Here is a 19,892-nt window from a genome sequence, read left to right as displayed (position 1 = left end):
TAAAGGCTCAGTTTTCATCCTGATTGCTTGAGTTTCATTTGTTGTTTGACAATAAGTAAAAGATACCTTTGTGGCTTTAGGAACCAGAATCCATCATTCTATTCACAGATTGTTTTGCTTGTTAGAGGCAAGGAGTCCTCGAGGCTGGGGAATCAATTTAACCTTTCCATCCTATGCCTTTCTTTGGACCACAACACTATACAAGCACAAGCAAGTGATGAAATTATAAATGTTGTCATGTTGATGAGAATAGAGTGTAAATGAAAACTGGTGCATCTTGTGCACTAAGTGATTAAAGGGAAAGTCAAATTTAAGTATTTCTACAACATAGAAACATATGAAACTATTAATGTTCATGAATCTGTGAAAGTAAAACTGTAACGAAACTAAAAATTATTTAATGTTCATTTAATTGTCAGATGAAAATAGATTCAAAAGTAATAATACAAATACAACACGGAGGCAAGAAAAAAGTGTGGAGCTCATGCTGCGCTTCTGTGTGTTTTAATGTTGAAGTGAAAGCATCCCATTTTTCTTTCTGCAGGTTCATATCAATAAACATCAAGTCTGCCACCCCACATAGTGTAGGCGGGCATTGTGAGAGGACGGATGATCCAACAAGAAGGTTTACAGTCCTTATTCGTACCTCTGATCACAAGACACACTGCCAGATTTCAACCGTCTCAGTTTCAGTTCACACACGTTTTATTGGAAGCTCAGAGAGATTTAATCTAATCTGCTCAACGAGGAAATCATGTGAGAGACGTTACGTTGAGACAGTGTCTCAAGCTAAATTTATATTTTCCATGTCTGGGGAGTTTGATAGACTCGGTTTTCTCTTAATAAATCTTCCAGGATAGAGCAGTTGAAGATGATGTGCCGTCCAGAAAAATCTACTCTACATTTCTGGCTGGGTGTCTTTTTTTTTTTTCTTTTTTTTTTTTTCTGAGTTTTTAAATTAGAGGATCAGACACTGAAGTCAGAACAGCAGAGCAATCAGGAAATTATCATTCCTGAGGCTCTTGCAGTCGGTCTGAGGGGGATCTATTTTAGTTTGACATCACACAGATAAATGCCCAGACAGTAACAACAAAAGCCCAACGTGTGTTTTCAGCAACGAGGCAACTTCTGGTATCATCTCCGCACATGAGACGAGCTAATTCCTGCTAAATCCTGTCTGACCAGCTGACAGCTCAGCGGCCCGTCGTAGCGTCGCTCAGCTGGGCGGCGGCGCTCTGCCGTGCGGCAGCGGCCTGAACCCACACTTAAGGGTTAATATGAGCTCTCCGTGACCTCGCAGAAACTGGCCAGTTTGAAAAAAGGTCACGACCTTTTATTGACAGGATCATCATTCTCTCCCCCGCAGGCCCCTCCCCCTTTTTGTTACTCCCCCCATTGATTTCTCAGACAATGAAAAAGAACCTTTGTCAACGGGGGAGATGCCCTGCAGAGTGTGTGTGTGTGTGTGTGTGTGTGTGTGTGTGTGTGTGTGTGTGTGTGTGTGTGTGTGTGTGTGTGTGTGTGTGTGTGTGTGCCGTTGCCTTTAGCTCTATCTGTTATGATATGAATTATTAAAAAAACTCAGCCTCAGAGAGCTGGAGCTGAAGGGGGACGGAAGTGAGTGCGATGCAAAAGATGGTTTGTTTCGTGGTTGTTTTTCCATTTTCAAAGCTCGAGTTTTTAATCTCCTTCCTAAAGCTACGCTCAGCTTTGCACTGGCTGAGATTCCCAGAAGTTTTCGTGGTGTTTTGTACATTAATCCTTCATGAAGTGGAGCAGATTAATGAAATTCTCTTTGCAATAACCTATTTCTTTGTCCTGTTTATAAATGCTGAGTCTTACAAAATATTTCGTTAGTTTAAAAATAGCAACAGAGTTTGTTTTGGGGGGGTTTTCAAGACTTTTAATGAAAAGAAATTCATAAAAACTTCAAACATGCATCGTGTCATCTGATTTATTTGACTGTAGACCAAGCTATGCAGTTTACACTCACCAGCCTGTCTCGTCTTTTCTCAGCCCGTCTTCAACCAGGCGGGCCTCCCACAGGGACCCTCGGACCAGAAGGTCGTCGTGGTGACGGTGGACAACTGTGACACCTCTGTGGCCCTGAGGTTTGGTCACATGATCGGAAACTACACCTGCTCTGCTCAGGGCAGCCAATCGGGGTCCAAAAAGTGAGTCCGCAGGACAAATATGATGAACAAGATAATTCCACAGTGCCGATGTGGCATTATAAACTTCAGTGAACTGAGACAGTGTGTAGCTTTGTGTCTCTTTTTCTTCTTTAAAAAAAATGTGACATGAATGTGTTTTGGAAAGAGAGAGCCTGCTGCTTGACCTCTCTTGTAGTGCTGAACGATAAAAATACAGCACTTTCAGCCTGTTCACTTCGAGGACTGTAAATTAAAGAATTTTAGTCGACCCGTGCGTTTCCTCACTTGTTGATTAAATGATGAGCAGAGGTTCATCTTTCCGTTTATGTTCATGAAAATTTATAAGATTATAGTTTGAATGCAATACTTGAAAATGAAATGCCACAAATACTCCTTGTCTTTGCTGCTTAAATTCTTCTATTACTTCTATATTGATTAATGTAATTTACTTTACTCTCAGTGTAGTACCTAATTAAGAGACAGAGTAAACTTGTTTTGAAATAAAGCTCTTCATCTCCAGGGTCTTCGCTCAGCTTTTATTTTTTTTCTTTTGATCATATTTTTTTTTTCTTCTCCGGGGAGAAAATTGCAGAGCAAAATTAACTCTATAATGAATTTTTCATGCATTTTTTTTGGCCTGAATCAGTCAATGAGGATGTATTTGGTTAAGGCACAGCAGAACTCTTTCTAACCTCCTGGGTTATGTGTTGTCAGATCTCTGGACCTGACGGGGCCCCTGCTCCTTGGAGGAGTCCCTAAACTCCCAGAGGACTTCCCAGTTCGTAACCGGCAGTTCGTGGGATGCATGAAGAACCTGCGCATTGACAACCAGCACATCGACATGGCCGGCTTCATCGCCAACAACGGCACTCTCCCAGGTATAAAGCATTTTCTTCTACTGGCTTCTGTCTGTCACTTACTCTCTTAAAGCTTGGACTATCCTGCACTGAAACAGTGCTTATTGTTCCATCGGCCAAGTGGGAAAGACGGGCAGAGGAAACAGCTACGACTATAATGAGCACAGCGGGACGGTGGAGTCACAGGGAAATGAACATTGTACCTGCCATGAATAGTTTATTAGCCTCTGACTCTGCTCTGCTTTGATGAAATAATGAGGTAGGATAGATGAAACGGATAGATTACCCTCTTACCTTCCCGCCCTCCCAGGATGCTCTGCCAAGAGGCATTTCTGCAACAACAACCCGTGCCTGAACGGAGGAACGTGTGTGAACCTGTGGGGCTCCATCAGCTGCGAGTGCCCACTCGGATTCGGAGGACAAAACTGTGAAAGAGGTGAGCGAGTGAGGGGATAACTCACACCAATTTGTCTTCAGCTTCGACTGGAGATTGTGTCCCGAGACTGAACCCGTCAGTGAGTGTGGAGACGGAGTAAAGGAAGAGTAGATTTGATTGGAAAATAACAGGTGGAAGTGAAGCCGTCCTCGGTGCAGTTGCAGCGATAACACCTTTCTAGCGGCAGCTGTCTGTATCTAAAGATGTGTCAGGTTAAAAGCATGGTGATTACGCCGCTGCAGTTTTAAAGCCTGATTTATGACACTTGTGGGGGAAAAAAGACTGATGTTTTCAGATTTTAGTGATGTTGATCCAGTTTAAGAATAATTGCTCTTTGACTTTTGAAGATATACAGCGTGTCGGTTATGTTTCTGCCGCCGTGCTCTCCAGTGTCGGTTTTTGTTCCACCTGATCTGCTGCAGCTGTTTCTGCCACTGATTTATACTTTAAAGTAATCCGAGAAGAGAGTCATAAATGAGCCATGTTAGAGACTGGAGTGAAAAGAGCTCATTTATCTCTGGTGTGAAGTGGAACGGGCACAAAAGATTTATTTGAGCAGTCTCCATGCAGATCAAGAGAAGACTGGATGTTCTTGTTTCGGTGAGTTAGAAAAAAAAGTGTGAGAGGAAAGTAATGATGGGAGTATGTAGGTGGGACAGATTCCACTGTGATGACACGTTACGGACATGATTCAATGGGCTTTGATAACTTAAGTGTTCAGGGAGGGGATCCCCACAGGACCCGCGTTGATTTATCATCACAGAGCTTAAGTCAAAATTAAACCGCAAGGAACCTTCCCTTTGAAATAGTCTTATCCAATTCTAATCTGAGTGATGCAGAGACATCCTCCAATTTGATGAACAGCATCAAAGGATAAACCGTTGGTCGACCAATTGTCATCATGCAATAACTCTAGAAAACCAGTTTTTGTGGGAGGAGTTTCAGTTTTACAGCAGTTTTATTCTCTGGCAGTTGCATTGACATTCAGCCTTCTTTATCAAACTTTTTCACATTGTCATTGATTCCAATTAACTGTTGCAGCGATACTGACCAGCAGTTCTCCATTCCACTGCATGCACAGTTTTGTTCTCGGTTTTAAGCATGTGTGTTCAAAACCATGTGACCTCCTTGTCACCATCCGTGACCTGAGGGATTTCCTCTATGCTCTTCTAGATTACATGACCCATCTACCTGCTGCAACATCCAGTGAAACACTGTGACAGACCACGATGCCACACACAGTTACAGTTCAAGCAAACAATGGCTCTTACAACATCAATAATGCTGTGTAATATTTTAATCCACAGTCTGCAATATTCCGAGTGTTAAGACAAGATATCATTTGATTTGCTTACATTTCTCTGTCTGTTTCTTTTACTTCCATCCACCCTCTATCTATATCACTTTATTCAACGTAGGAAGTTTTTTAAGTTCATGCAACAGCAGAACATGCAAACTTTACATAGAAACATATATAAATTATGAAACATTTGAATTGCAGCAACCTGGGGCAGACTGATCAAAACTGTTATAAAAACCTCATGTAAATGTTACTTGTGCATAATTATTTCTGTCAACACAGTGCTGCCTTGCATAGAAAAAAGTAATCTCAGATCGAATTTCCTTTTTGACATGCTGCCAATATAATATAGATAACAGATCTGAAGGCCCTTTTTATTTTCCTTTTTTTTTTTTTTTTAACAAAAACCTTAGTTTGCATAAGATTTTTGTGAGCATTTCAACTAGATGCAAACAGAACTCGTCACAGGAAAATGAAAAGATGTTTTGACAGATGATGAACAAAGTGTTTAGTTTTACTCAAAACATAGTGATCGCTTTAATTGTGAACATTGGCTCCACTGCTTTGCCTCAAAAAGACAAAACCCGCGGGACAGCTTGACGTGTTCGTACAACACAAACCATTTGATTCTGATACTTTCGCCTCTGTTAAATTACTACAAGAAATTTTCTTTAGTTTTTGACATTTAATAGAAGAAATCAATGATGAAATTCATTGATTGTGCTTTGCTTTGTTCATAAAGCTCCATAAATATCGATCGTCTGCTGCCGGACCTATTAAACATACAGAAAGTAACCATCTGTGCTTAAATCAGGCTGGTATGAGGATTTATTTCGCCAGCTCCAGTGCATCAAGTTCATTTGTCGTAGCCAATCGATCGGTACAATCTGAGAGGTTCAGGTGCTTTTCTTCTCTTCTCACGCAGAGACGGCTTAATGAGAAGGAAGCTGCTGCACATCAGGCTGGCAGCATGTCCTTTAGTGTCACTTTGTCGACATGTGGATAAGCCACAAAGCTTCTCAAAGAGCACACAGACATCAACCGTTTCCTTCTAATTCGTAGCTCCGTCTGAAGTTACACATTTGCAAATTTAAAAACCTGCCGTGTTTCTTCAGAATTTACCCGGCTTTGCTCTGCCAAACTCCTCATTTAAGCTCTCCAGGAACATCTTATTTCATTTCAGCCACAAAGACGCACGAGGACGGCCCCTTTCTCTCGTCTGTCTCTTTTCTACCCTCAAATTAAAGCGTGTGATAACGTGGACGAGCTCGGGGAACAGCCTGGACTTGCTGGTTCACGTTAATGACTCGCTGTCTGGTGTCCCCGACTCTGAAACTCTCTGTCCTCATTATGCTTCATCCCTCCTCCATCCATACACATCTCACTCCTAACACCTAGAGGATTTTATCTCATTTTTGCCATCTTCTCTCCCCGGTTGTCATTATTCCTGCAGTCATGGCCAGCCCGCAGCGTTTCCTGGGTAACAGCCTGTTGCAGTGGAACAACATGGCGGCGACGGCGGCCTCCGTCCCCTGGCATGTCGAGCTCATGTTCCGCACTCGTCAGTCCAGCGCCACGCTGCTTCACATCTCCTCTGGTCAGCAGCACAACCTCACGCTGCAGGTGAGACTATTAAATAAACATGCAAACCTTCAGACCTTCCCCCTGCTGGAGGACATGTCACCTCACAGGGGAGGAAGAGACGAAGGAAGCAGAGAGAAAAGAAACAGACACATCTTTAATCCTGTCCTCAGCCTGTATTCAGTGTGAGTCATAGATGTTACACAAGCATCTGGTGATCCATTCCATTGTGGGAAGCCTTAGATGTGCAGCGAGAGGCTCAAGGTTCAAACTTGTGCTTGTACTTCATGTGATGCAGCGCTGGCTTTTCACGGCCTTTCTTTTCCTTTTGTTTTTTTTTTCCATGCCCTTTGTAGCTACGAGGAGGGAGTGTATTGATGGGGCTACACCGGGGGGAAGACTCCACTCTCTCCCGTGTGGAGGAGGTGCTGGTGAACGATGGAGACTGGCATCACTTGCAGCTGGACATCAGTCGCCTGGGGGGAGCAACGAGCCTCCATAAGGCCGTGTTGTCTTTAGACCACGGACTGTACCTGGTGAGCTGCTGGACTCCCGTTGCTGTTATTCACTATGGATCAAATCATTTTGGGCATCTGGCATAAATGTTGTGTCACCTTCCTGTTAAGGCCAGTATGGAGGTGGACGGAAAGCTGCAGGACTCCAAGCTGAAGGCTGTGAGCATTGGCGGCTTGGCAAGGCTTGATGGGAAAATTCAACATGGTTTCCGCGGATGCATACAGGTTCCTCATCTCTCTGCTCCACATGCGTGCTTTTCTTGATCATATATGCTGATATTAACATAACAATACTTCCTCTAACTGTCATTTTGACCATTAAAAAAAAAATAATAATAATTTTCTCATATTTGCCCAAAGACACAAAAGGTCCAATTCACAAATACATGAACATGTGTCCATTTTCCCTGCAGGGGCTGCGTATTGGCGGAGCCCTGAGTCTGTCTCAGGCCAGGAAAGTGAATGTGGAGCCTGGCTGCAGTGTGCCTGATCCTTGCAGCTCCAGTCCCTGTCCATCCAAGAGTTACTGCAGCGACGACTGGGACAGCTACTCCTGCACGTGCCTCAACGGTCAGTCTGTTGTGTTCAGACACTAGAAAACCAACAAAACATGCGATGTGGTGACCAGTAGAAAAGATGAATGCATCTATTTCTGTCTATATGTCAAACAATACCAACAAACTATACATTATCAAGTATTTAGAAACAAAAATACATTTGGTTTAGGTTTCTTTTCTGTTTTTACAACACCGATTAAGTTTCTTGATGACTCTCTTGCTCCCCTCGGCAGCTTGACGTCACTGATCCAAGACCGCAGCAACTCAATTTCTCCTTCTTTTTTCATAGGTTACTTTGGTACCAACTGCACCGATGTGTGCTCGTTGAACCCCTGCGAACACCAGTCTGCTTGCACCAGGAAGCCAAACTTGTCTCGTGGTTACACCTGTGACTGTCCCAGCAACTATTTTGGCCACTACTGTGAGAAAAAGTACGGACTTCGCTGTGGTTCTTCTTGCATATCCTGTTTCATCACTCTGCAGGTAAAATTCAATAAGCTCATGGTGTGTGTGTGTGTGTGTGTGTGTGTGTGTGTGTGTGTGTGTGCGTGTGCGTGTGCGTGTGCGTGTGCGTGTGCGTGTGTGTGCAGGACTGACCTACCATGTCCCAGAGGCTGGTGGGGTCACAAGACCTGTGGGCCCTGTAACTGTCAGACCAACAAAGGTTTTGATTCAGACTGCAACAAGACAAGCGGAGACTGTCGCTGTAAGGTGAGTGCAGCTGTAACACACACTGCGGTGCAACCTACTGTCAAGATAAGAAGGGCAGAATGTCATGAAAAAATTCCATTCCAGGTCTGAAAAGCTAGAATATTCCTTGATAAACCTATTTTTTCCACTTCGTTTGAGACTTACCTGTTAGACAAATGTAGAAAAATAAATAAATAAATAAAATGTGCACGCTTTTGCATCACAAAACCTTCATTCGCTATGAAAACGGCTTCCTTCTCATTGTGTTACTTATCTACACTGTTAATTAAATACAGACTAAAAAAATGCACCCACTCCGGAAATAATGAGGCGTCAATCAGACTTCCACTGCAGTTTGAGCCCTGCTGAGTGAAAGTGGCAGCATGAACCGATATCATGAAGAATTAGAAGTGTTTAGTGTTTTTAAGACTAACTGGACTATGAGCCTTTCTCTGTTGGTATTTTCTGTGTATTCTAGCTTCCTCCCACAGTTCAAACACACGCTTGTTGGGTTAAATGTTGACTCCCATTATTGTATGTAGGCACTCAATTTTCACCATCTTCAGAACTCCTGTATTAACTCTGTATGGTTGAACAAAGAGATAATGACACTGCACAGTATTACCTCCAATAGATCCAGTATGTTTAATGATGCACTTTTCCCCGTTTTGAAACTTGCTGAGAGTCTGTTTGATCAGAAAAGATGGAACACATTACTCAGAAAGTCACTTCTTCACAGCTCGATCCTTTTGAACGATCAAACTATTCATCAGTTGTTTGTCTGGCCGATCTCTTGTGCAGGACAACCACTACCGTCCAGAAGGCAGTGACACCTGCCTGCTGTGCGACTGCTACCCGGTGGGCTCTTTCTCCAGAGCCTGCGATCGGGAGAGCGGTCAGTGTCAGTGTAAACCCGGCGTCATCGGGCGCCAGTGTGACCACTGTGACAACCCATTTGCTGAGGTTTCTGCCCACGGCTGTGAAGGTCAGAATGCATCACTGACGCATCACTGTAACGCTTAATTTTAAACCCCTCTTCCGTTATGGGGATGCAACGTTGAAAAATAATGTTCCATTTTCATCCTCATCATCTCCTTCCTGCTCCGTCTCTCGCAGTAATCTATGACAGCTGCCCACAGGCTATTGAGGCTGGGATATGGTGGCCCAGGACTAAGTTTGGTCTCCCTGCAGCAGTCCCCTGTCCCAAGGGAACAATGGGTATCATAGTTTTTGGCAGCTCATCAAATTACCATATAATGATGGCAAATATATAAAACCTGCCCCAAGCTCTCTAGCAGCTGCAGCCAATTTCCATCTTGTGATAACACTCTCTCTCTCTCTCTCTCTCTCTCTCTCTCCTTCCCAGGCACAGCCATCCGACACTGTGATGAGCACAAGGGCTGGCTGCCTCCCAATCTCTTCAACTGCACCTCTGTCACCTTCAGCAAGCTCAAAGCTCTGGTTTGTTGCTGCTCTACCTGTCACTTTAAAAATCGCTGCAATTTCCACAATGAAATCCTCATTCGTTAAAGCATAGAGGAGGGAAACTGCTCAACCAAGTCCGAGTTTATGGTTTATATGTGTGCGTATCGCAGTACAACACTTGGCAGGGTTTGTGTGACAAAAGACAATCAGATAGCAATAACAACATAGCAATCAGTAAATTTCCTGTTGGACACAGAGAAACTAAAATGTAAAAACTGAAAGAAGAAATGTTTAAGCTGATCAAGGCATTTAAAGAGCGACTGCTGGTGGGAATGTAGGTCTTGTTAATCTCGCCCTTTCATTTATGTGTGAATAAAAAACAAAAAAAGTGCAGTAGTTTTAAGCCACTAAAGGGTTGTGGAGGAGCTGAAGTTATACTTTTACTCAAGTATTCAGTATTTAGTTTGAGTTCTCCTTCTCTAAAAGGCAAAAGATTTGTTTTGGATTATCACAGAAAAGGTAAAAGATAATAAAAACTTTGGGCCTACAGGAAAGGTTAGTGCATCCCTCAAGTTAGTAATAATACGGCTACATAAGTTGTTGAGTGTTAATTATGGTAATTATTAATAACTGATTCCATAAATGTTGATAAAAGTCAATGGAATCAGTAGAATTTGTTCCATTCATGCTTCATTGCTCATATCTACTGGTTTCTTCGACCTTTTACTGAAAGCTTTTCTTTTGTTTCTCCTTCTTCAGTCTGAGAGGTTTTTCCGTAACGCTTCCCTCCTGGACTCTGGACACGTCCAGCAGACGGCGGCCATGCTGGCCAACGCCACCGTGCACACAGAGAGGTACTACGGCAGCGATGTGAAAGTGGCGTATCGGCTCACCCAGAGTCTGCTGCAGCACGAGAGCAACCAGCAGGGCTTCAATCTCACGGCCACGCAGGACGTCCACTTCACTGAGGTGAGCGCCGGCGGGAGGCTTCGCTCACAGATGGTAAAATACAGCAGGAGACGAGACGCAGGAAGCACAACAGGTCTGCGAGCAGAGCGCCGGCCCGGCGCATGTGGGCATCGCAGTCCTGTCGTATCTGCGGGGAATACATCACACTTCATTTGTCTCTCCGCTGTGACATCCTGTCACACTGAACTCGCACTGTTTCCTGACAGAATCTGGTCCGCGTGGGCAGCGCCATCCTGTCTGCAGACACACGGCCGCACTGGGAGCTGATCCAGCACGCCGAGGGCGGCACGGCGGCGCTGCTGCGCCACTATGAGGAGTACGCCAACACATTAGCACAGAACATGAGGAAGACCTACCTCAGCCCATTCACCATTGTCACACCAAACATAGGTGGGTGATTTAGAACATGTGGTGCGCCGCTGACAGCTTGTTTGCCTCTTGTTTCTCCATCAGACTTTCTAAATACGTTAGTGAATCGGAATCAATAATCACAGTTTGGATGTTTGCAGAATAAAAAAAATTTTAATTATAAAAAGCACATGATACGTGTGTGTAATCCAGTTGAATTGTCCATTGGGCAAGCTGAATAACAACAATATTATCTCATCTTAATATTCCAATTGAAATATAATTTATATCCTATTCATACATAAAGTAATTTCATTTTCATCACTTTGATCTATTTTTTATTCAATCCAAATACAAAGCAAACTTTATTCCCCAAAGTCGTCAATGAGAATTTTATTTTAATACAAGAAAAGTAGAGGAAGAATCTGTCCTCAGTGATAAAATTGTCTTTTTTTAGAACTTGTTTTAATCTCTGGTGAGACATTGATGTTCAGTTTGAAGCAGCGCTCTCTGACTCTGCCTCCCTGGTGGCTTTGCAGTCATCTCTGTGGACCGTCTGAAGAAGATGAATTTCGCCGGAGCCAAGCTGCCGCGCTACCAGTCCCTGAGGGGCCCCCGTCCGGCAGACCAGGAGACGGCCGTCACACTCCCTGACTCGGTCTTTCAACCCGCTGTGGACACCAAGGGCCACAGACACCTGGACGTCTTCCCAGAGTCCTCGCCGAGGAACCGCTCCTCTAACAGGAAGAGACGCCACCCCGACGCCGGCCAGGAGGACGCCATCGCCAGCGTCATCATCTTCCACAGCCTGGCCTCGCTGTTACCGGAGAGTTACGATCCCGACAAGAGAAGTCTGCGGTAAGGACGGGGACAAAAACCTCCATCGTGTATTGGCAGGAAGCAGGAAGCAGCTCCAGTAAACAATCTGAGGCCTCACAACAACCAGATAGAAAGTCTACTTCTGGGCTCGAGCCTTTCTGTGTGGAGTTTGCATGTTCTTTCTGAGCCTGGGTGGACTTTCTCCCACAATCCAAAGACATGCATGTGAGCTGAACCCGCTTATGGATAGAATGTCAGGATGTATTTTGTTTTTATAGTTGAAGAAATAACCTAAAATGTCAGGAGAGTCTTTCAGTATTTCAGATGGATGGGTGAATGATGGAGGGAAACTTGTGACATCAGTGAGTTTCCTGTTAACTAAATCAAAAGGAAGAGACTTAGTGTTCAATTATAGCTCATTTAGTGCTTTTTTCTGAATCCATCAAATTGACGGAGCTTGTTCTTGATGAAGAATAGACATTTCTAAGCAGGTTTTTTTTTCTGTGTTTTTTTTTTTTTTCAATATCTTAAAGTACAGAGGCCGTTTCATTGATTTGCATTTTATCATCTAGTAATATGATGTAAATCTTGTGTGTGACAGATTAATAATGAAAAACTTTGCCATTGTTGAATTCGCTGAACTATGACCCCCCCTGGTGGTGCAGCATCAGGTTGAGTCTTGACATTGAGCGTGACTGTCCCTGGTTTGTATCCCTGTTGCAGGTGTAAAAACTAAACAAGAACTTTATGCCAAAAGGAAACACAAATCACAAATGAATCACTTAAGGATTTCTTTTCCTTTCAATATGAGGATGGTTTTCATTCCTTTGAATCTAAATGATATTATTTCATCTTTTTTTTTTTTTTTTTTCACCCATAAGTCTACATATATTCACTGTGGTGCTTTCCTGGCACACACAAAACACCCTGCAATTCTTTTACAAATGTACACATTCACTGCTGATTGATTTGGAAGATATTTAAAGTTACGGTAAAAGTAGTATCTCAATAATCATATGACATCAGCAATTGCTGGTCAACTTTCAAGCTTATTGAAAGAAAAGTTTTTTATTCCCACGTTCAAACACAAAATGTTGTGTTCATGTGTTTGTTTCCTGTTTTGTTTTGTTTATTTGTTTCAGTGTGCCAAAGCGTCCCGTCATCAACACCCCGGTGGTCAGCATCACAGTGCATGACAACGACGAGCTGCTGCAGCACCCGCTGGACAAACCCATCACCGTGCAGTTCCGCCTGGTCACCACCGAGGAGCGCTCCAAACCCATCTGTGTCTTCTGGAACCACACCATCCTGTGAGTACTACAACAACAAGACAGAGAAAAACAGTGTAAAAGCAGGAGGTCTTCGCTCGTCTCACTGTGTGCTTCCTGTCAGTGCCGGTAACGGCGGCTGGTCAGCGAAAGGCTGCGAGGTGGTCTTCAGGAACAGCACGCACATCAGCTGTCAGTGTTACCACATGACCAGCTTCGCAGTGCTCATGGACGTCTCCCGCAGAGAAGTGAGTGGCGACCCTGAAACTCGGAACGTCATCGCAGGTGTCGTCACTCTGCCCTCTAACTCTTCTCCTCTGCGTTAGAACGGAGAGATCCTGCCCATCAAAATCCTGACGTGGAGCACGGCCGGTGTGACGCTGGGCTTCCTCTTCCTCACCTCAGTCTTCCTCCTCTGCCTGAGAGCCATGCAGTGCAACAAGACAAGCATAATTAACAACGGAGCAACCGCCCTCTTCCTCTCCGAGCTCATCTTCATCCTCGGCATCAACCAGGCCGATAACCGGGTAATCAGCCCTCCAGCCTTCTCGCTCCTCTGAAGAAACCTTTCCATAAAAGTTCCCTTCACGCCTGGTTTCTTTTTCCTTCTCTCGGCTCTGCAGTTCCTGTGCACAGTCATCGCCATCCTGCTGCACTTCTTCTACCTCTGCACCTTCTCCTGGCTCTTCCTGGAGGGACTGCACGTCTACCGGATGATCAGCGAAGTGCGAGACATCAACTACGGACCCATGAGATTCTACTACCTAATTGGCTGGGGAGTGCCTGCCTTCATCACAGGTATGAAACCTGGTAGCGTCACCTAAAGGCACAGCTGTTTGTCTGCTGCACCACCGGGACATACAGTCTACAAACTTAAACCTCTAAAAGCACTGGCAGCTCAACTCTCAACTATTATGTCGTAATCAGTCCTGTATATCTCGATGTGCCCATCGTGTCTCCATATGGAAGGATTTCGGTACAAGTTACCTGCGATTAAAATAATAAACTTGATTTGTTTCTACAAGAAGAAAAATGGTTTTGCTGGTTTGTCTCAGGTTTGGCTGTGGGACTGGACCCCGAAGGCTACGGGAACCCTGACTACTGTTGGCTGTCGATGTACGACACGCTGATCTGGAGCTTTGCTGGGCCCATCGCCCTGGCGGTGTCGGTGAGTCTCCAGCGAGTATTCTAATGGCCTTCCATTTTTTTCGCTGCAGCACAAAACACTAATAAGACTCAGAACCCTGGAAATGGAAGCTGTGAGATTTTCAGTTTCATACTGCATGAACGTATCACCAGGTGTTTTGTTTTTCAAGACAGTCGTGACTCATGTCGATCTTTTCAGAGAAGCTGAGCTGTAAACGCACCCGTCACCGTGCACTTCGAACGTGCACTTCGAGCAGTCAACAAGTTTCAGTCGCATTAATAAGAAAATGTCTTGTGTTGTGTCCGCAGATGAACATCTTTCTGTACATCCTGTCGTCCAGAGCTTCCTGCTCAGTCAGACACCACGGCATTGAGAAGAAAGAGGCCCGAGCGTGAGTGTCCCAGTACTTCCAGTCAACACCTAAAACATGAAACCCTGCAAGGATCTTTTTTTAAAACATGTATTGAATAGGATTTTTTTTTATAGTGGATATACTATAAATAATGTAGTTTGAAAGATAAATTAATTAGCAGTGAAAATATTTTATATTTTATATATTGTTATTGAGTTCTTTTGTTTATTGTTCCTTGAATATTTTCCAAACTTGTGTCTTCCTCTGTGTACTCCATTATATGTTCCAGGCTTTTCACAGGACAATGAGCTGCTTTGTTTGGCAGATGTTTCCGCCCTCCTGACATCTGCTTCACTGCCTTCTGATCACTTATCATTAGACTCTATTTTCTGATCAGTGAATGTGTAAAAAAGAAAAGAAAAATGCCTGTAAAGCTGCACTACAGCCTCTCTCTGTGCTCTCTCTGTGCTCTCTCTCTCTCTCTCTCTCTCTCTCTCTCGTAATTTACATTCTGCAGTTCAGGCCTGAAGACTGCAGGCGGCGTCCTCTTCCTGGTTTCCGTGACGTGTTTTCTGGCTCTTCTCTCCGTCAACAGCGACATGATCATCTTCCACTACCTGTTCGCTGGATTCAACTGTGTGCAGGTCGGCCTCAGCGTCACTCAGATCAGCCTGCCAGAGCCTCTCGTGTCTTTGTGCCCACCTCCTTCACGTCTGTCTCATTCCACTGCAGGGTCCCTTTGTCTTCTTTTTCCGCATCGTCTTCAACAAAGAAGCGAGAAATGCCATGAAATACTGCTGCAGCCGCAAGCGCCCCGATCATATGATCAAATCCAAGGCTTCTGTGAGTCTCTCACCACAAACTCTGGGAAAATACTGCACACTGTCCTGTTGTCTGTGATCATTGATTCAGCCTGATGAAACCTGGTTAAAACTCCCCATCAATGTATTTGCTGCATATAAATCTGCAGGTAAATCTGTTTTAAATACCAGTTTATTATGAATTAATGTTCACTTTATAAAAGTAAAGTAATTTATGCATGATCTGCTCTGCGTATTTAGTTGAAGCCAGTGCTGTGGGAAGAAGTGCCGATTGTCTTTCAAATTAATGTGCACAATTAACTACTCAAATATTTAAAATTGCCGCGTGGACAAAACAGTTTGAAATAATCTCAGTGAGGAAAATAGACCCAGTTCCAGTTATTTTTATAGACATGAGCAAGTAAATCAATCTGTCCAGCCACCTGACTTGCAATACCAGTTGGACCCTCTAGATGGTGCAGTGAGACACTTTAGTCCCTTGTCTGTGGGAGCAGGAGTTGAATGGTAAATATGAGAAGTGCTCTGCAAACCGCCAAAACACTGAGAGCAAAAGAAGTGGAATTATTGTATCTACAATGTTTCAATTTTAAGGTTGGGTTAGTTTTATAAAGTTTAAACGCCTCCGTGTCTGTGAAAAGACACACAAACAAACGGCTGCTTGTAGTTTGTGCTTTGCTCCAAAGGTTTGTCCACAACAGGAGCAGCTCGCTGATAGCACCACATGTACAGCGGGTTGTTTTTCTTTGGATTTGTTCTCATAGAAAGTCTTTTTCTTCTCCTTGCCTTCCAGGGTTACAAATGCAACACAAACTATGTGGATGGCAGGTTGTATCACCTTCCCTTTGGAGACTCCAGTGTGTCTCTGAACGGCACCATGCAGAGCGGCAAGAGCCAGCAGAGCTACGTACCGTTCGTCCTCCGGTGAGGAAATCCTTTCAAAACAACACAGAACTGTGCAGAGGGAGCGACTCGAAACACTTCTCTTTTTTCTTTTTAAAATCTATTACAGGGACGATGGGTTAAGTAGCAGCCAGGCTCAAATCGCCCTGAACGATCACACGTCACTTTTCCATGAAACTAAGGAGCAATTGGACGGTAACATCCTCATTGGTTAGGCGTGATTCGCTTCGTTGTTCATGTTGCTGTTTACTGAAATCGCTGTTGTATGTGCCAAGATCACGACAGCGACTCGGACAGCGATCTGTCTCTGGAGGACGACCAGAGCGGCTCTTACGCCTCCACCCACTCCTCTGACAGCGAGGACGAGGATGGCCCTCTCCCACCAGAGGAATGCTGGGAAAACCTGGCGTCTAATGTTGCAAAGAGACCCCAACCGCACGGTATATGCAGTTTGTCTCATGTTCAGCCACAACAATCCAATCAAACTATAAAGGGAGAAAATGCTAAATCCCTATTGGCTCCATTTACAGCAAGACTGGGTGATGTACGCACCTTTGCTCTGCTTTTATTTCGCAGATGCTGCTTTAATTTCCATTAATACATGAGCACACTTCACTTACTGTATTAAATAATTACCATTTGAATCACCTTGACTGATTCAGAGCAGGATTTATGGTTTATTAACCACACAGCAGCATGTTTTTTTTTAAAGTGGAAATACACAATATTCTTATTGGACAGAATTAAGTCAAACTTATAGGTTAGCCCTCCTGCAGAGATTTAATTTTACATTTCAACAAACCTGTTTGTAATCTTGCTTATATTTAATGTAACAAGCAATGGCTTCAATATGTCCACAAACATGTACAATAAAGCAAAACGTTTGGTTTTATACTTCAACAGAGACAATAGGTTAAAGCTTTTGAAAATTTGAGCAAAACCTCAGGAAGTGGATTTATTTTTAATTAAATATTTGTGGACATAAGTCATTCTCTGTGCTTGTTTGACAGACAACACTCTGAGTAAAATGCACTGGCCTGCAGATTACGCAGCAGCAGGAAGTGACAGCGAGCTCGCAGGCGGAGACCGTCTGAACGTGGACACTCTGTCCAATCCGGAGTGGAGCCTCGGCCGTGAGACACGGGCCCGGTCAGACGACTGGACACCGGACGCCATGATGATGATGCTGCCTAGTCTGCCAAACCTCAACGCTCACCCTCACAAAGGTGAAATATAGTCATTCACCTGTAAAAGGTGCATACACCTAAATGTGATCTTGGACATTCCGTTAAATGTGACGGCTGCATGGTGTTTCTTTCAGGGATCTTAAAGAAGAAGCAGCTTTCTCCTATTGTAGAGAGAAACTGTCTAAACCGCATCCACAATGAACTGTGTGAAAAAGCCCCGGGAACAGTGTCCCCGCACGGCTCCTCGTCCAGCGACAGTCGAGCCTGCCCGGCCAAACCCGGCCCGCCCGACCAGCTGAACGGCGTCGCCCTGAGCATCAAGGCCGGGACGGTGGACGGCGACTCATCGGGATCAGAGTGAGTATCCATACGAGGCATCGAAGTTGCCCCCCGACTACAATGAGGACGCCCTCAGTGTTGCTTCCTACTCGTGTTTCCACTGTTTGTCGCAGACGTCATTCAGTGTCTCCCTCAGCTGTCCGTGCTGCCGTCCTCAGTGGGTGTTGTTTTCATTGCTCGTGGTCCGTCACATTCCCAACGCGAACACACTGAATTAGAATAAAGATATCGCTGAGCGAGTCGCCTCAAAACAGCTGAATCAAAGATCATTTCTCTGAAGCTTTAGCTCAGTAACGCACCGTGGGGGATTTTGATTTTAATAATCATGTTGGTCTTTAATGCAGCCGTCCTGTCTTATACTCACCGCTCTTGCAGCACAGTTGTTTCAATTTTACAGTCTCTCGCCCTTTGCTTGTTGCAGCTCCAGCTATTCATCTTCATTCCATTACTAGGAATGACATACAAAAGATTTGTGTGGTATATACAGGTGCATATCAAAAAATAGAATATCATTAGAAAGCCAATGGTTTTGACACTTAAAAACAAAAATCAAAGAGTTTCAAATATTCATCTGATATTTACAGCTTCTGGGTAAATATAGGAAAACCATCAGAATTTATGAAATAATATAATATTTTCAGATACTATCTCTTTAGACAACAAAACATTTGAAATATTTTATTTTAAGTATAATAAATCACGTCACTATAAATGTAGTGCTGGTGATGTTATCCACATCTTTGCATCTTTCCTGGTCATGTTCTTATAGAATAGCTTCCAACATGAAAAACTTCAACAAGAGCATTTTTGAATGACTACGCCAGGAACTGAATAAAAAATATGTTACCAAGATAATTTATCCAAGACAACACTGAATATCAACAGATTTGCTAAACACTCAGGATTTAATGGGTTAAAGTTCAGTAGTGACCAGTTGGCTTAGCAGGTTTCTAAAGAGGCTGGTGAGGACCTCACTCAGTTTCACACTAGATATCCTGTAGTATTTCCTTCCCATGTTGTCCACAGTGTTATTGCACTGGTGTATAGATGTAAAGCTGCTGCTGAGTGAGCAACATGGACGCAGTGTTGCTGTCTGGTTTATCTCCTGTCTGTAATACTGCATGCAGTGAGTATATCACAGGAACACGTGGACTTACTGTAGATCCATATGTACTTTAAAGCTTTTAAATAAAGTAGGTCTTATTCACTGTAGAAAAAAAAATAATACAAATTTTAGTTTACTAATCAATTGTCTTTGCTCCCTTTTCTCTTTCCTAAAATCATAGATTTTTATTCTTTAATTTTATGCCATGAAGCTCTGATCCTCATTCCAATAAAATCAGGATCACTGACTTCAGATCGGTGCAGCATTCGGCATCAGTCACCCTTCACTGTGTGTGTGTGTGTGTGTGTGTGTGTGTGTGTGTGTGTGTGTGTGTGTGTGTGTGTGTGTGTGAGAAAGTGTGTCATTGTATCACCATTTATTTTCCTTCTGTTGTGCTGCATTTGTCCCCAACACTTGCTTATCCAAACCTCATTCAACCCTCCCTCCTCCTTCGTCCTCCTCCTCCTCCTCGCACCACCCTGTTCTCCCAGCAGCCACTGCAACACGTCCATGTGACCTCGCTGACGGAGGGGTGTGTCTTTGCAGGTCATAGAGCCTCTCTCCTCAACTGCGACTGCAAACAAGGTGCACCAGACTTCCCCTTCAAAAAAAAAAAAAAAAAAGAAAAAGTGGAAAAGAAAAAGGATTCCCCGTTGTCATCATGGTTCTCTGAAGGAGTGTGTGTGTGCGTGTGCGTGTGCGTGTGTGAGTGTGTGTGAGTGAATGTGTAGTCTGTGTTGTATAATGCATGTGTGTGAGTTCATACATGTGTGCCAAACTTCAGGAGTCCATGCACTGGTCCGGGCTCCTGCACACTGACAGATACGAGTCCCACTCTCCCTTTAAACACACGGTTTTGTTTACATACTTGAAGCAATGCACTTTTTTGTTTTTCAAATTTTATTTTTTTTTTTTTTTCATTATTTTGTAGTTTTGTTCTTTGATTTTCTTCCAGGATATGTCGATTGTTTTGAGGACTGTGGAACAATAAAGAGGTCTTTGCTCTGTGGGTTGGCCATGTGGTCGTAGACTAGCAAACATTCAGGGAAAATTCCTTTTTTCACGCATAAACTGTTTTGTGAAGTCCTTCTGGGGGGGATCTTCGTGCCACTCTGAGGCGAGC

The 19,892-nt window shown here is 43.8% G+C and overlaps 1 protein-coding gene across 1 annotated transcript in view; it reads left to right on the top strand.

Moving 5' to 3' along the window:
- celsr2 (cadherin, EGF LAG seven-pass G-type receptor 2) overlaps nucleotides 1-19,374 on the top strand; it is a gene marked incomplete at its 5' end in the record, with an annotated part of 63,958 nt that extends 44,584 nt beyond the window's left edge. The window contains 29 exons of the mRNA XM_080462231.1: nucleotides 2,017-2,174; nucleotides 2,868-3,031; nucleotides 3,321-3,446; nucleotides 6,200-6,369; nucleotides 6,684-6,863; nucleotides 6,954-7,067; nucleotides 7,256-7,412; nucleotides 7,689-7,830; nucleotides 7,990-8,110; nucleotides 8,891-9,074; nucleotides 9,206-9,307; nucleotides 9,456-9,550; nucleotides 10,274-10,483; nucleotides 10,690-10,873; nucleotides 11,371-11,689; nucleotides 12,793-12,960; nucleotides 13,043-13,166; nucleotides 13,245-13,445; nucleotides 13,542-13,716; nucleotides 13,974-14,086; nucleotides 14,374-14,456; nucleotides 14,935-15,061; nucleotides 15,150-15,260; nucleotides 16,029-16,159; nucleotides 16,248-16,333; nucleotides 16,414-16,578; nucleotides 17,149-17,364; nucleotides 17,460-17,682; nucleotides 19,316-19,374. Coding sequence (XP_080318357.1) covers nucleotides 2,017-2,174; nucleotides 2,868-3,031; nucleotides 3,321-3,446; nucleotides 6,200-6,369; nucleotides 6,684-6,863; nucleotides 6,954-7,067; nucleotides 7,256-7,412; nucleotides 7,689-7,830; nucleotides 7,990-8,110; nucleotides 8,891-9,074; nucleotides 9,206-9,307; nucleotides 9,456-9,550; nucleotides 10,274-10,483; nucleotides 10,690-10,873; nucleotides 11,371-11,689; nucleotides 12,793-12,960; nucleotides 13,043-13,166; nucleotides 13,245-13,445; nucleotides 13,542-13,716; nucleotides 13,974-14,086; nucleotides 14,374-14,456; nucleotides 14,935-15,061; nucleotides 15,150-15,260; nucleotides 16,029-16,159; nucleotides 16,248-16,333; nucleotides 16,414-16,578; nucleotides 17,149-17,364; nucleotides 17,460-17,682; nucleotides 19,316-19,322 — 4,356 coding nt within the window. The 3' untranslated portion in view covers nucleotides 19,323-19,374. The remainder of the gene's footprint in view (nucleotides 1-2,016; nucleotides 2,175-2,867; nucleotides 3,032-3,320; nucleotides 3,447-6,199; nucleotides 6,370-6,683; nucleotides 6,864-6,953; nucleotides 7,068-7,255; nucleotides 7,413-7,688; nucleotides 7,831-7,989; nucleotides 8,111-8,890; nucleotides 9,075-9,205; nucleotides 9,308-9,455; nucleotides 9,551-10,273; nucleotides 10,484-10,689; nucleotides 10,874-11,370; nucleotides 11,690-12,792; nucleotides 12,961-13,042; nucleotides 13,167-13,244; nucleotides 13,446-13,541; nucleotides 13,717-13,973; nucleotides 14,087-14,373; nucleotides 14,457-14,934; nucleotides 15,062-15,149; nucleotides 15,261-16,028; nucleotides 16,160-16,247; nucleotides 16,334-16,413; nucleotides 16,579-17,148; nucleotides 17,365-17,459; nucleotides 17,683-19,315) is intronic.
- Nucleotides 19,375-19,892: the final 518 nt, after the last annotated feature.

The sequence above is a fragment of the Lipophrys pholis genome, assembly GCF_963383615.2.
Source record: "Lipophrys pholis genome assembly, chromosome: 4".
Lineage (NCBI taxonomy): Eukaryota > Metazoa > Chordata > Actinopteri > Blenniiformes > Blenniidae > Lipophrys > Lipophrys pholis.
This window is presented reverse-complemented; position numbering and strand designations above follow the sequence as displayed.